The following is a 16,937-nucleotide window of genomic DNA, read 5'->3' on the forward strand; positions in this document are numbered from 1 at the left end:
ACTCCTCGTCCTCTCTCTCATTGTTTCAACCCCTCCATCTTACTCCCCAGGTCTGATCTTCTCTAATGAGCTCTGAAATGAATGAACGGAATCAAAGAGTGATGCATGGCAGAAATACGGATTCAGGCGAGCTGTCAAGCAATAACATTTGCAAAATAGATTCATGCAAAATCTGTGAACGAGATTCTGACTCTGATAACGAAAAGTTAATTGGTTGTATGTGGGATTATTTGCACATGACCAGGGCAAAACTGATTATTTTAGGAAATCCCAATCTTGACCTGTGATGACCTTTCAGTTGTGCAGACTCTGGCCTAACATAGCAGAAATTGGCAGGGGCTTCTCGTGATCTCTAAGCACGACGCCATCAAATCCATTTAACCAATTCAAACAATTAGTAGTGCATGAGAACAGAGGCCTTCTCAGTGATATTTCAGGTTTAAAATCACTAAAAGCTCCATTTAATTACATAAAATAATACGCTTTTATAAATATTCTTATAAATACTCAAAAACTGACCTGCCTTTTTAGAGTGACAAAATGATGACTAAATACAGAAGATGTGAAAAGAATTGTCTTTGTTAAACATACTGACACTGCTTTATCTGTCTGTAGTGGATCTGCAGGCTAGCTACTGTCCCACCAGATGAAACACTCGTTTTCTGGAGTGTGGCCACATGCAAGGAATGTGCACAGGCACATGGTCTCACATCTGCGGTCTACCCCCCACCTGCGCTACACCCTGCTGAATGCAGTCCAGCACACTCTTCAAGCTCATCCACCTGACTCCAGTCTCCATGCTTAGCAGACAGGTGTCTATAATTAACTAATCTGTTCCAAACCTCTCTAATCCTTCATACATAGACATGGTTCACACACAAACACACACACGCACATACATTCTCAGGTGAAAGTATTTCATGTACACAAACTGTCTCTTTAAAGCCTCTCATGTGTTATTTCATACAGACATTTTACATTTCCTGCACATAACATTGCAATGGAAATCTAACGCTTTAAATGACCTTGATTATGTGGTCTTGTGCTGGTGTGCAGTGGCATGCATCTCTAGGAACCTGAAATTTGTATAGAAAATGATTGACAAATTTCAGATTTCCAAAATCAGATTTTCCCTACATTTGTTTAGGTTAACTATACAATTACTACGGTTCCCAAGGGTCATGTAGCTGGATTAAGTAACACAAGCATGTGGTGCATCACGTGTGTGACGTCTGTCCACCTGATGTGGATATTTGAAGGTATAACAAAACATACAGAACCCACCTTAAAATGAAAGTTCAAGATCATTTATATAAAGCTTTCATGTAGGCTATTTAAAAGATTTAGAACACTTGAAGAAAAAATTATTACATTTAGGGGGGAAATGATTAAGTCCTCGATTACGTAGGTAATTGAAACTCAATTCCAGAATGGATGCAACAGGTGAGCAAATGGAGGATCACATAAGAAAAATAGACAGGCCCGTACCAGCCTTGCCAGCGTCATTGAGGTCAGTGGTCTGTGTTGTTCATGCAACAGTGAGAATGAATCACAAAGTAAATTACAAGATAAATTCACATCATTGAACAAGTACCAAACATGTTATAAGGAGTTCAAAGCTGAACAAGTGCTTCAGGAGTAAATGGGTGTGTGCAGGTGTAGCTGACATTCTGGCTGCGTCCGAAAACTTAGACAGCTGACTTGTTGCCTCGCTGCCCTATCAGGCAATGACTTTGCAGGCAGCATTTGTGCAGGAAAGTATCTTACAATACTGATTTCGGACAGACTTCTGAGTCAGCATAACAGTTTAATGACCTACAGCAAAACAGAGCGAGCTTTGGTTATAAGCAGATATTTAATTAGTATAATAGTAACTTCTTGCTATAAATAACATCAAAAGTGGAAAGCGTTGGTCAAAAATGTACATTTACACACAAACTGACCACTGGGGTGCGGAGCGTAATTTTTCTCTTTTGGGGCCGTTGGGTGCTGAGGAACGGGCCTGTCTGACCAGAGCCCTTAGAATCGTGCTAATCTTCCCCAAATTACGGCACCCCTGGATATGCTATACTTCTCTGAATACTATTTTGATAAACAAAATTCAACATTTTTATGACACCACAGGACTATTTAAAACATTTGCAATGAAACAGAAGCAATGACAGATTGTTTCTTCCATATTGTGATGTGTATCTGAATGTAAATGATTATCGAAGAAGAAAACAATGTAGGGTGGGGACTTGCGTTATATGTATCGGTTGTTGAATAGCTTTTGAGATGGGGGCGTTGCATGCAAAAATGGAGGCAAATGAACAATCTTGCTTTCAGCTTAAACACATTTTTGTAGGATTTAATTAAAACCACTCCCACAACCTTCCACAATGCAATAGTTTCATATGTAATTCTTAGTCAGAGTAAATAAATTCTGCAATGTTTGTCATTACTGAGAGGAAGCCTTTAACACTTTAACACACTTTTCACAATTCTTAGCTAATGCATTTAAAGACTATTTGCTAAGTATGAGTCAATAAGAACATAAAAGTATGAAGCACACACTTTCAAAGGAGAAAAATACTTTCAAGTCGAATCTTTGGATGAAGCAGGATATCACTCTTACTGTTCCTCAGATTATCTTTAGACAAAAAGATGTTAGATAAACAGAGAAACCTAGAAACCATAGACATAAACATACAGCTCTGCCTAGACTTGCCCAGCTTTATAACCCCCATTTGAATATTAACATCCATCAGATTCTGTGCATGCATAACACTCTCTCTCTCTCTCTCTCTCTCTCTCTCTCTCTCTCTCTCTCTCTCTCTCTCTCTCTCTCTCTCTCTCTCTCTCTCTCTCTCTCTCTCTCTCTCTCTCTCTCTCTCTCTCTCTCTCTCTCTCTCTCTCTCTCTCTCTCTCTCTCTCTCTCTCTCTCTCTCTCTCTCTCTCTCTCTCTCTCTCTCTCACACACACACACACACACACACACACACACACACACACACACACACACACACACACACAAGCATAAGAGCATAAGGTCAGGATCCTACCCTGCAGGTTATAGGTAGTTACAGATTAGCAAGCTTCTACACTTTCTATTTTCAGATGCACAACATTACAGAAGAGTGTGGAAAACAGAGAACAACTCCCAGGGACGCCCAGTATAATGATGCTACACTTTTGCATTGTACACAACATTATTGAATTGTTAAAGTCTATCTGAGACCCAAGTGAACCACACAGTCAAATATATCCAGTATACACTGCCCAGCCAAAAAAAAGTCTATTATAGTTTTTGCTGTGATTATTATGTTTCTAGCATGTTATATGTTTGGTAACAGTTCTTCTAACCCTAATTGACGGAGTGTGTAGCTTTTCATTTCTTAAACAAACATGTAGGAAGAAACATCATGGCCATATTCCAGGATGACAATGTCAAGATTCATCAGGCTGAAATTGTGAAAGAATGGTTGGGAGGGAGCAGAATAATTTTCACACATGAATTAGCACCTTTGAGTCCAGACCTTAAATCCTTTGAAAGTCAAGTGGGATGTGCTGGGGACGAGTAGACTTTACAAAGTGCTCGAAATTGTCCATACAAGATCTTGACAAAAAATGTATGGACCTCTTGATGGAAATAAATGTTGTGATGTTATTTCAAGAGGTCCATCAATTTTTGGTCAAGATCTTGTATTGACAATGCAAGAGTCAAAAACTCTGTAAAGTCTACTCCAGCACTCCAGCTACGTTCATGCTAAATAGATTCAGCAAAATCTGTAAATGAGATCTTAACTATATGAAACAATGAAACAAGTTATTTCGTTGTATGTCTGGTTATTTGCATATGACCATGGCAAAACTGTGTTATACATTAATGCAGACTGGTTGGTTCTTTCTATGGAGACAAAGGCCCAGTATCACAGACAGGGCTTAGACGAAGACAGGATTAGGCCTTAGTTCAATTAGGGCATTTAAGTAGCTTTTATAAACATTACTGGTGTGCATCTTGAGACAAAACAATGGCACTGACATATTTTAATATATGTCAGTGCAAGTTGCTTTCAGTTAAAAACAGATCAAACATGCATTTTAGTCTGGGACTAGCTTAAGCCTTTGCATTATTTTAGGGAAACATAATCTTGAACTGTGATGACCTTTCAGTTGTGCAGACTCTGGCCTAATATGACAGAAATTGGCAGGGGCTTCTCATGATCTGCTCATGACGTGGCTTGCATCCACTATTTCAGTCCATTCCTTTGTGCTGAGGAGCCGAGACAGTTTCCCGGGCATTTCAGCGGGTAGTTCAGTACTGTGACACTGACAAGAGGGACACTACGTCCTCCATCGGGGAATGGAGGTTACAATATAGTAACCAAGATGTTTCCTATCTGTCAATCACTTCGACATAGTGTTGATGTAGTGACACTAGATGTCCCTATGGAAAACGCCACAGCTAGCTGAACCAGGTAACAAAGTCTGGCGATGCAGATGTTGGCAAGCTACTGCGTGCCGGGTAACAAGTGTACTCGCTACACCATAACCTTTTTAACGTACCACATAAGCAATTTAGTCCCTTTAGCTGACAGGAGTGGCGCCGGGTGTAATCTTCTTCAGTAGCCCTTCAAGGTTGGACATGTTGTGTGTTCAGAGATGCTCTTCTGCATACCGGTTGTAACGAGTGCTTATTTGAGTTACTGTTGAACGGTAGTGTACATATACTGTATATATAAAAAACTAAGATTTTGATAGATTTAAGAAATCCCCATGTTTCATCATAATAGCACCATATATCATTAGTTAGGTTTAGTGGTCAACATTAGGAAGGTTGCTGGTTTGATTCCAGTAAGGAATGAGCCATGAGATAAAACCAGTGTGTCCCTTAAGGTGGGAACTTAACCTCAGGTTGCCCAAGGGGGTTGTCACTGAAATCTTTGGATAAATGACTAAAAACAGTAAATGCCACATTGTGTTCCTCAAATTTCATTTAATTAAAACATTTTGAATAATAAATACAGAGTCCCAATTTTAGTAGACAAGGGCTGCACAAAAGATAAGTGTAAATACATGTACTGTATATTGATTGTGTGAAAAGTATGAGCAAATTGGGTTGTGAAACATCTTGAAGAGAGACCAAAGACAAGCTAAGGCCTGCAAACCTAGTTACTGAATTCACATGGAACGCTTCCTCTTCATTTTACCATGCAAATACATATCCTCACCCACACGCAAGGCCATAAACTAGTTGTGAAATCTAAGTGCCACACCTCTTCTAATCAATAAACATATGATTTTTGTGCAATATAATTTCTGCCAGAACAATTCACTATCAAAGGAAAGAGAAAAGTCAAAGGACAAATACATCATCTCCACTGTCTTGATCTGGAACATGGAAAATGCTGTACAGACAATTGCTCTACAATATTTGATCTAGAGCTCTATGCAATGTTCTTTTCAATCCAGTTCTTAAAGTTAGCTACCCGTGTGTAGATGGTATACAGATTTGGATTACAATCCTGCAGATCATATCCGAAGCTCACTAACCCCAGCAGTTCCCAAGAACGATTAGAATCAGTGTGCTCTGCTCCACTGGGGTGAAAAGTCTCCAGCCCTAAAGTGAGTTGGGAGTCAGCAGAGGGTGAAAGGATGATCCCTCCAGTTTCAGAAGGGCAGATCATAGATGGGCTGAGTGGATGTTGCCGTCCACATAGCATGTTGTCAGTCATACTTATCGGGACACCATGTTTGCCATATTGTTTTTCGCACTTCACCACATCAGCTACATCTATCAGTCCGGTCCGGACCGACTCGGAGTCTGTGTGTGCCCCGTGTTGGCCTGACACGGGCCAACCAGTGAGGACTGCCTGCTTTGCAGTGATCTCGCCACCCTGCAGATACGGCAGGCAAACAGGGGACACGTACTCACTGATTCGAGCTTTGTCCACCAGCTTCAGAATGGCCACGTCGGAGTCTAAGACATGTGGATCGTAGTTTGGATGGATCAAGATCTGAGCAATCTGTGTGGGAACAGATATGATGAAAGACTTGCACTGAAAGAGGCTAGTCGGTTTGAGAAGTAAATAATCCTACAGACTTCTTGGCAAAGCCTAATCATAGATTATCGTTAAGAATGTGCCTTGAGTTTTAATGCGTATATTTAGTCTGCAGTTTCCTCTGTATGGCTTTGGGCTTTCAAAGAACTTTCCAAGACACAAAATATGGAAATGCTGTTTGATTTATGGAAAGGTCTCATTCTATTAATGTCAGGAGTTATTTCTGCAATGTTACATGCAATTTATTTAAATGTAACTCACAAATAAATAGATAAACTAAATTGGGCATGTTTGAATTGCACTGTAATGAGGTTCTAGAGGAGCTTCTGCAAGACATACAAGCATGACTGTTTTTAGTGTAGTCTGAAAGCTCTTACTTGTATGTGCTGTAGTCTCTTGTTCTCTCTGAGGTCGCTGAGGTAACGTTTCCCCATCACTACATTTAGATCCTCTGCACTGAGAGCTTCAGTTCGTCCAGGCTCCGCCACACAATGAGCAGCCACCACGACCCAGTGCTGGTTCACCAGAGCCCCGCTGCAGACAAGCTGCCATCTCTGGTCCTTCTTTACCCATTCTTCCTCCTCCCCCTCCCCCTCTTCTTCCTCATCTATGGCAAACGTGTCCCCCCGTCTTTTGGTCCTTGCCATAAGAGGACTGGCATTGTACAGATGGGCATATATGGCAGCATGCCATGGCCAGTGGATCTCTGTTAAATTTTGGGGACTGGCAGGTGGCAACTTACCACATACTGGAAGAGAAGGAGTGCCAGAGTGAGTTCAGGCACTGATTTCTAATCATATCAGATTATTAAGTGAGTGCCAGCTTTGGTATAAAATAAAAATAAAAAAAATAAAAAAATAAAATAAAATAATTAAATATACAAGTGTATTATTGCAATTATATATATATATATATATATATATATATATATATATATATATAATTGTGCAATAATAAACGTGTATACTTAATAATATTATTTTATTTTTGTATTTTTTTGTTTTTTTTATATACCAAAGCTGGCACTCACTTAATAATCTAAATTTTATTTTATATATAATTACATGATTAAATACATTTAAAATGAGTGCTATTGAGTGCTGTACTGTCAGCTTACATCTGTCAGGGTTATTAGTACATAGAAAATATTTGTAAATAGGAAATCTGGTTCCAAAACATGCTGTAAATGTGTTAGTGCTTCCCCCACCTGGTGAACAGGAGAAATGACGACCACTCCACTTGCCAGTCTTTAGGCATGTGCGACGTGCACTACCAGAGGGCTTGTAAAGCGTTGAAACACACTCATATTCTATGCTGGTATACACATGATGGAAAGTTGATGGCAAATCTCCGAAAACAGGAAAAACTTTCCCCAGCAAGTCTGCGTCAGTCCCTCCCTGACTGGATGCAGAGTACAGCTTGTGGACTGGACTTTTCCTACCATTAAAAGGGATAAAATGAGGATCCAGAACCCTTTAAAACAACTTTATGAGTTTAATATCACACTGTCACAAAAGAAATAAAAAAGTCTACCTGGATGGAGGTTGGTATTTTAAAACCTTCTGTCGCACAAGTTTTGAAACTTTAGGTTCTCTACAGGCTGTAAAACAGTTTAGGTGTTCAAGTTCACAGAGTGAACAAAAGATGTTGGTTAGACTTTATTGTAATGTGTCCCTGTGACAGTGTAATTAAACATATATAAAGTGCCCCTATTATGCTATTTTAAAGGCCCCCTGAAATCAAAATGTAAGTTTTTTAGCTTAGCCTTAAGGTTATGAATAAGCTGGTGTGTTCCAAAATAACATATAAGCATTCAAAACTTACAGTCTATCACTTCTGCTAAAATGGATCATGATTTGTATGACATCACCACGAACTTAAGCTTCTCATCATATCTTCTGTCCAATCAAATTCTCTCTAGAATCTAAAGCGTCCCGCCCCTAAGCTATAAATACCACCTGACCACTGTATTAAAAGGGAATATTCCGGAATATTCGGCACTTTAAGTACTGAGTAATATTAATTAATTAACTACATCTACTATAGGGTTAGGTTAGGATTAGCGTTTGGTTTAGGGTTAGTTGCATGTAATTATGCCTAATTTATAGTTATTACTGTAGTAAATGCATGTAACATGTTTGGCCAGGACACATTCAAAATAAAGTGTAAGATATTTTATAATTGATTTGAAACTTGAAGAAGAGACGGTACCTCTGACACAGAGGGGCTGACTGCCGCTCCAGGTCCCATTCTTCTGGCATGTTCTTTTCGAGTCCCCACTGAGAATGTATGTATTATTGCAGAAATATTCCACATATTTTATTCTGCCATCAGAGCCTGAAACCTCTGCTGAATATCCATTGTGGACTTGTGGTGGAGTGGGGCATTCTTTTATGATCACTTCTGTAAATAAAAAATGGCAGTAGAACTCTGAAGTCACAGAAATTTGCAATGATCCGGAAGCCTGTTTTCTACTAACTGAAACATATTTTTAGAGCATTGTATGCATTTAAAATACATATATTTTGGTAACACTTTACTTGAAGGGGTGTACATAAGACTGACATGACACCTTCATAACCATGACATGACATATGTCATGAATATGAAGTAGGGTTTATGCATGTTTATGACAGCTGTCATTAAGTGTTTTTCGCTCAATAATGACATTTTGAATGCAAATATGACATTGTTTAAGATGTCTTTGTTATGACACCTTGACATAAACCATAACATCATAACCTGTCAGTGTCTTTGTCATGACTACTTGACATTAAATTAAGTTAAACTGTCATGTGGTTGGTTTTGACATTGGCTGTCATAAGGCCATTATAACTGTGTCATGAATATTTTTCGTGACCTCAACTACAGTGGTACACATTGAATTTGTCATTAAACAGTTATAATGGCTTCATGACAGCCAATGTCAAAACCAACCACCTGACAGTTTAATGTAATGTTAACCAATAAAGCTAAGTGGTTTCTTAAGTTTGATAATTAATCTGCTATGTCATGTTTATGACAGGTTGTGTTGTCTTAGTAATGTCAAGTTGTCATGACAAAGACACTGACAGGTTATGATGTATTGGTTTATGTCAAGGTGTCATAACAAAGACATCTCAAACAATGTCATATTTGAATTATAAATGTCATAATTGAGCGAATGACACTTAATGACAGTTGTCACAAACATGCATAAAACTTCCTTCATATTCATAACATGTGTCATGTCATGATTATGAAGGTGTCATGTTAGTCTTATGCACACCCCTTCAAGTAAAGTGTTACCTATATGTTTCATACATTTAAAAATGCTGAAAGATCTCAATAAGACATTCTGATGTTCTATGATCTCAAGTTCAGAGAAGCACGACTCCCAGGCATACAGGCACATCTGACTCTGATGGTAGCAGCTTTGTCAGTCTCAAAGGGTGTCTACCAAAAGCAGTTGTCATAACTACATAAGAGTCAGCGTACCCTTTATGCACACAGGAGCACTTCCACTCCAAGTGCCATTGGGAAGACATGCCCGCTGAGATGCTCCCTTGAGCTGGTACGGTTTATAGCAAAGGTACTGAACCGAGCTGAGGATGTCACCTTCCTTGTACCGCAGGAAGAGATCTCCGTGTGCAGGCTTCTGGGGGGTTGCACAGAGAGGGGGTGTTTGCCCTTGTGAAAAGCAATAAAATGTTATGATGCAATATGTAAGCATTAAAAATTAAACAGATTTTTTGCTGAGATGACTTTTAAAGTAATCTCTCTTCCATGAAGCCCACTCAGCAAAAACAATAAAAAGCCTCAACGATGTCTTTAAAATTAGAGAAAACATGTGCCTGAATTTAGGAAATGAGCTGTATGGTTCAGGATCTGGTAACCAAATTATTATAAATGAATGAACTGCAAATAAAATATGCTAAAATAAAAACAAACAAATAAATAAAGTGTACAGCTAGCAATCTATTTTGTACCTGATACTTCTTGGAATGTGGCAAAAAATCCATCATAGTTATTGTAGCCATCTGACACAAAAAGAATATGCAGAGAGTTTCCAGAGCTTCTGATTGGTGAAGGGCTATCATCCCCACAGTATCTGCCAATCACAGGTGACTTCAGACTGTCCCCATCCCGCACCTCAACATAGTCATATCGACAACTATGGTCAGATTCCAGGCTAATCATTGAGAACCTGCATTGAAAAAAATATACTGCATATATTTGCAATATAATAGTGTCTTCAAACTAATTCAATTGGGAAATGTTTAAACTGCAATTGATGGTAGCACTTTATTTTGATGGTCAATGTTGAACATTCTGTTCACTATAAGTAACTTTGCAACTACATGTCAACTAACTCTCATTAGAGTATTAGACTGTCTGGTTAATATCCGATAACACTTTATTGTGATGCTCCCCAACAGACATTAAACTGACTAAGTAACTTTGCAACTACATGTCAACTTATTCTAACCCAACCCAGTCTACTAATACTCTACTAACACTCTAATAAGAGTTAGTGGACATGTAGGTGCAACGTTACTTATAGTCAACAGAATGTGTTAAAGGAACCATCAAAATAAAGTGAAACCCAATTTATTAATCATCAGCTTTGTAGCACTTACCTGAGTTCCATCGTTGCTCCTCTGCCGACTTGTAGTGTCCATTCACATTTGGCATTGATTGGATAACTCTCTAAAGTCACATGACCCTGGGGTCTCTGTATAACTTCTCCACATGCTAAAGTTGGCGAATAGAGAGTGTGTCTAAATTTATTGACATATTTGTGACAATAAAAAGCAATCGAGTTAAATAATAAAAAGAACCGAACGACTCACTGAGACAGTCTCCACCAGACCATCCTTGACGACATGCTGTGCAGTACCTGCCGATGATGTAGAAATTATCCTTGGCCTGCCAGGTGCCATTGTTGCAAGTCTTGCAGTTGTCAAAAATGTTGCAACCTTAGTGGATAAGTAGGTAGGTAGGTAGGTAGGTAGGTAGGTGAGATAGATAGATAGATAGATAGATAGATAGATAGATAGATAGATAGATAGATAGATAGATAGATAGATAGATAGATAGATAGATAGATAGATAGATAGATAGATAGATAGATAGATAGATAGATAGATAGATAGATAGATAGATAGATAGATAGATAGATAGATAGATAGATAGATAGATAGATAGATAGATAGATAGATAGACAATGGAAAGCATAAATACATTTAAAGAAACTAAACTATGCAGAAACCCATACATTTAAAAAAAAAACTATTTGACACAGATGTATATGCAATATAAATCCAATCATTTGAACTGCTCGAGTTGAAAAAATACATTTGCAGGTTATGTAAAGTTGGAGTTGTGTTCCATCTTACCCTGGTGTAGGATGCAGGGGTCACACTCATCCAGAACATTTCGACAGCAGGGTACAGCGTAGCCCACTTTTGTTCCCTGAGATGGGCACTTACATGCAATCTGCTCGTACTCACAGCAGGTACGACACATGGCGTTCCACTGTGGGCCGGGACACTTATCCTCCTGCGACCTAAAAACTAAATCAAGCAGACTAGAAGTTAGAAACAGAATATCTTGCCTGCTTTTCTAGAATTCATGTTGGTGGTGACTTTATGTGAATGGTGCCTTCTTCAAATTAAGTCTTCTCTGTGATAAGTTTCATTTGGCATGTTAGAGGAAAAATAAGTCACCAATTCAGTCAGGGAAAAGTCATTATTTCTTAACAATCAGTCAGCAAAAGCAGATGTGAAGGTTTGTGAGGGAATCCTGTGCCAGACAAAAATGTAAAAGTTTATGATGCTGTGTAGACAACCAAACTATCTTTAAGTTCTCAACGATGTCTTCAACTCATGCTTTTGTCATAGATCTGACTACCAGTCTTGCAATTATAGTCTGTGATATTTCAACACCCATCAAGGGTTTTGCTGTGACCATAATTAAGATGAGCAACTGTGAAAATTGTGCAACAGTGCCAAAATTATAAGCAAGATTCCTGTCTGTGTCTTGCTGTCTTTGAGTTTACAGACAGGTTCCTATAGTCATTTCCTGGTGCATTTATCTCATGTCTGTTTTTCTCATTTGTGAGAAAATGTCCAAAGAGATTTATGCATGTTAAGCACATGTATTCAGGTCTACTAAACACTAAATATAACTGACCATTAATCAAACCTCTATATATTCTATACAATGCGGATAATTATCTAAAATTTGCAAGCAACACAAGGACAACTTGTCATGAATATTTAAACAGATTCATATATGAAAAAAAGTCAACTGGGACTTAAGGAACGCTTCTCTGATCTTTAAAGTCCTCTTTAACGGAAAGTAACCTGCAGACTAACATTAAGTGCTGTTAAAAGGACTAAACATGCTGTCATATACACGTACTTTCCAGTGGCTGTGGTATTTAAATTGCACAGCGCAGTGCAATGACAGTGTCTGTGTCAGAGAAACACATTCATTAAAAGTAAATGTTACAGTCGTTGCAAAACTCTTACCATTTGGCCAAGATGCGCCAGTGCTTAAAAGCTGAAGAAGATAAAGAAGGATAGGGAGCGAAAAGAGGTATCCACACTTAGGGGACATCCATATCCCTGCGCTCACAGCCAGCTGGCCTGCGGGAAAGAGCATTCTTCTGCCAAGACTTCTGTTGTGTCAAATGAGCTCCTGCAACATGAGGCCAGTGATTAGAACCCCCTCAGTCTCTCTGTCTTTCCTCTCCCCTCTCTCTCTCTCTCTTTCTCTTCTCTCTCAGACAGTTTCTATAGCTTCTTTCTGTTATACTACTCTCTCAGTCTCTCCTTCAATTTACAGTCTGTTACAGTTTCACTGCTCAACTGTTGCTGTGACGTAAGGAGTTTGATACAGAGCAAGGGGAAACCTTTAACCCATTATCCCACCAATGTCATGTTTGTCTATTTGTTAGACACAGTTACTAAGTTACTTCTAAATATTTCTCTCAATACTGATCTGGAAACAAACCAAATTGTTGTAGCAGCTTGGAAAAAACTTTGGAATTTAAACTGTAAATGTAGTTGCTAGAGGAGTGTTCAAGTATAATAATTTGGGTAATACTTTATGTAGCCTACTGACTAAGCCCTGTTGAAAAAAAAGTGAAATGTACATCTATATATGTGCAAGGAACACGCCCTGATCAGTGTCATTTCACTGGTTAAGCAAATGACTGACTGTGAGAACCATTCTCTTCATTCTCCTCAACCTTTCATTCTCTCTCTCTCTCTCTCACACACACACACACACACACACACACACACACACACACACACACACACACACACACACACACACACACACACACACACACACACACACACACACTAACCCCTCCCCCATCTGTTTCTCCATTTCCCTGATCCATTTGGATTATTTATTTTCTTAGACTTAGTTTCAGCCTTCTGCTGCAGATTATACTTTTGATATGAGAAAAAGTTTAGTGTTTTTTTTTTAGGTTTAGGTGGATTCCAAAGATACAGATGTGAGTGATTGTGTTTGAACGGTTGAGCAGGACAAACTAAATAGGAAAACATTTCCCCAGTTTGTTTTGAGCTCCCATGGAAACCGAGTTTCCATGTTCTTAACTGCTCCCAAATACACTCATTCTGTCTGAATGAAGAAAACCCCCTGCTCTAATGACTGTGATGATTAACATGTGTCACAAGACACACAGCACAAACACATTATAAAACTAAAACAAAGTTTTTAATTATCCTACTTGTAAACAACAGTTGATATCACCTATTTATAATTAGAAAATAATTCTAAAATTACTCAGATCTCACTATATCCATGTTTTTTAGTTTATTTTTTATCACTGCCTGTTTCCACTCTCGCTATACCATACAGTATCAATTCTTAGAAATAAAACCCTCCTAACATCCCTTTCATTCTCCAAACAGTAAAATCCATACTCAAATCCAGCTTTGCATATTTTATGATTGTGTGCATATTGAGAATGTCAGTTGTACGACTGTCATATTGAAGTAGCGTCAGATCTGGTAATAATGAAACTGTTCAACAGCACACAAGTATATGCATACAATACATTTCAAACTCACTAAAAGTATCTATAATCTTGTTTTGTTATGCTTTTTTTTAGGGTTTGTCATAAAAGTTTTACATGCAACCCTGACATTTAATTTGTTTCAGCTGTGGCAACTATATACAAGCAAAATCCCACAGAAAGGACAGAGTATAAAACATATTTTCAAATAAATATGTCCTTCCGAACTAAAATATTTGATGAATCTTGTTGGTAGTTTTAAAGTGATTATCACAAACTTCTTATTTCTGTTGAGGGGCAATCCATCAATATCTAAGCAATATTGGATTATATCCTTGTGCAACTGTATAACTTATGATATGTAGACTGTAATCACTTATTGAAAACCAAACCTTGCCTCTGGATGTTTTGAGTTAGAGTCAACTACCAAATAAGAAACATTCAAGAACCGTTTCTGATGATGGTGTGTTCTACTTAGCATCTCTTGCTCCAGGGCAGTCTGAAGGGGAAAAGGGCCTCTTTCTAAAATATTCATGGACATTCTGGACAAAGTTCTCTAAGACGTGCATTTCCAATGAGAAGGAACATTGAGGGAACAGACACTTTGGTGCTTTGCCACTTTGGCACACACTCTGTGGAGCTCTGCAAAATTTAGTCACATTTTAGTGCTACTCCTTTTTTATACCACCTACATAACTGTTCTTATTGCATCCACAGAGTAAAAGATAAATGGACCATAAAACCCATTTGAATAGAGTAGAATGGAATATGGAGTGTCTACATAATGTAGTAGTTTTGATGTATGACAAATTGTTTGTGATATCCCTCATTTGTAATCAACTTTGGATAAAAGCATCTGCTAAATAAATAAATGTACACGTTAAATAAATAAATGTACAAGTATAGTTTTTCAGATTAATTGCCAAAATCCCCTAAGCTTCTCCCTCTAATTATTTGCTTTGTTAAATCACAATTATAATACCCATCTAAGTGATTAATATGGTCCTGCTGGTTATGTTTGAGAACTGTCATGTGATCAAGCAGCGTGGAGCAGACTAACAGTCTAACAAAAATTTCATTAAGGTTTATTTTTTTAGTATTGTTGTCCTGGGTTCTTGTCAGTCAGGGCTTTCTTCTGCCCAGTGTTTTCTTCTGTAGTCTAGCTTCAAAACTGGACATTCCAGAGAGGCTTCACTGATCTCAATGAAATCCTGCAGTGCCTCAAAACCAACAATCATCATTCTGCTGGACCTGCCTGATGCCTTTCAAGCTGATGACACACAACTCAGATCGGTTCTCAAAGACCAGCTCACTGTCTCTGAACCAATATCCTTTCAGACAAATTGAAAAAAAAAACACCAGTAAAAGACAGACCCCCTTGTCAATGCTGCCAGCCATTATACAACACAACATCTCCATACAGATACGGCTTGATTGGTTTTCATTGACAGTGCATATTTGTTATCTTGAGGGCATACACCAAAGCAATAGGGTTTTACAGAATAATTGCGGTTTGTGAATTCGCTGAACAAATATGTTCTTAAAGGAGAACTCCGGCGCAAAATGAACCTTTGGTCTAATTTGTTACCTAGTCAACCGTTCTCTGAGATTTGTTTTCATGATTATCGAATGTAAAGAGTTTTATCTCTAAAAACTGTTTAGCCTATAACGCTAATATAACGCTAGTATATAGGGCATAGAGTCATGGCAAATAAAAATCGCTAGTTAATACCACTAACAAGGCTCTAAATAGCCCCACACTAACACGGTAGCGTAATGAGGGTCCCTACCTGCAAACCGAAGCATCGAGAACTTTGTCAGAGTCCAGACAGTTTACAGTTTTTCTCAATTGCTAAAACACAATTTCTGAATCCTTGCTCCTTTTTCTGAAAACATTAAACACAAAACCTCATCTTCAAGCACTATTTACAAAACCTCTGACTCTTCTTGCAAAATGAAACTTTCGCCTCAAAACAGTTTTACTTGTGTTCAAAATCAAACACTGCTCTCAAATCATAGACAAAGTGATCAAAATGATATACACTATCAAGCAGTCAGTAAACAATACACCAAAAAATAGAAAACACATTGTTCAAAACATACAGTTCTCGAAAGATATCTATGGACGGCTATTCTGTTTGTAGACTTACCCGTGACACATTACTGTACCATCAAAATTTCAGGGAGAAGTACATTTTTAATCTTAAAACAAATTTCATATTTGTCCGTCATTGTCTTTTGATGAATGAAAACATCATAGTAGCGCAAAATTGATCAGAAATTACTACTCTGCTTTGCTCTTTGCAATTTTATTTGTTCTTCCTCCTTGTACCCCTATTTTTACAGTACAGTGCCCTGCATCTCACAAACGTCTCATTTGTCAGTTCTATTGTTTGATACTGTAATTCTTGTTCTTTGTTGATATGAACCTGCAAGTGCAACCAGTAAAATCTATTGAGCATTCAGTACTGTAACAAATGGTACTGTTACAGTAACGATGTTCGGGGCCATATAATTTGTTCATTGTACAGTATACAGCCTACAATGCACTGTACTACAGTATACAATACTAAAAGGGACAAAAATCAAAGGAGTAAACGTGATCAGTGTGCTTCTTCTTGTCTTTGGGCATCATTTGAAACAGGTTAAATCAATTTTGAGTGGTTGTGTTCAATCAATGACATTTGTTCTCTATTTGTATTTGATCATTGCCACTTGTGTTTACCAGTATGGATGACGTGTGCCTTACAGTGCAGAATATGTTTTGAGAATGAGAATGTGTTTAGCGTTTTGCTGAAAAGTCTAAGTAAGATCTGCAAATTGTGTTTTGCCATGTGAAATAGTTTAAGGTATTG

At 38.1% G+C, this 16,937-nt stretch overlaps 1 protein-coding gene across 1 annotated transcript; it reads right to left on the minus strand.

The window, feature by feature from the left end:
• Nucleotides 1-4,982: 4,982 nt before the first annotated feature.
• pamr1a (peptidase domain containing associated with muscle regeneration 1a) lies at nt 4,983-12,744 on the minus strand. The gene is made up of 11 exons (XM_056259035.1): nt 12,560-12,744; nt 11,423-11,599; nt 10,877-11,002; nt 10,664-10,778; nt 10,013-10,230; nt 9,522-9,713; nt 8,256-8,447; nt 7,578-7,644; nt 7,252-7,481; nt 6,422-6,792; nt 4,983-6,008 (listed from the first exon to the last, which is right to left on the minus strand). The coding sequence occupies exons 1-11, from the start codon at nt 12,690-12,692 to the stop codon at nt 5,430-5,432; spliced, it is 2,400 nt and encodes a 799-aa protein (XP_056115010.1). The 5' UTR covers nt 12,693-12,744; the 3' UTR covers nt 4,983-5,429.
• Nucleotides 12,745-16,937: the final 4,193 nt, after the last annotated feature.

This window comes from Rhinichthys klamathensis, unplaced genomic scaffold (assembly GCF_029890125.1).
Source record: "Rhinichthys klamathensis goyatoka isolate OS25496 unplaced genomic scaffold, OSU_Roscu_1.1 h1tg000161l_1, whole genome shotgun sequence".
Lineage (NCBI taxonomy): Eukaryota > Metazoa > Chordata > Actinopteri > Cypriniformes > Leuciscidae > Rhinichthys > Rhinichthys klamathensis.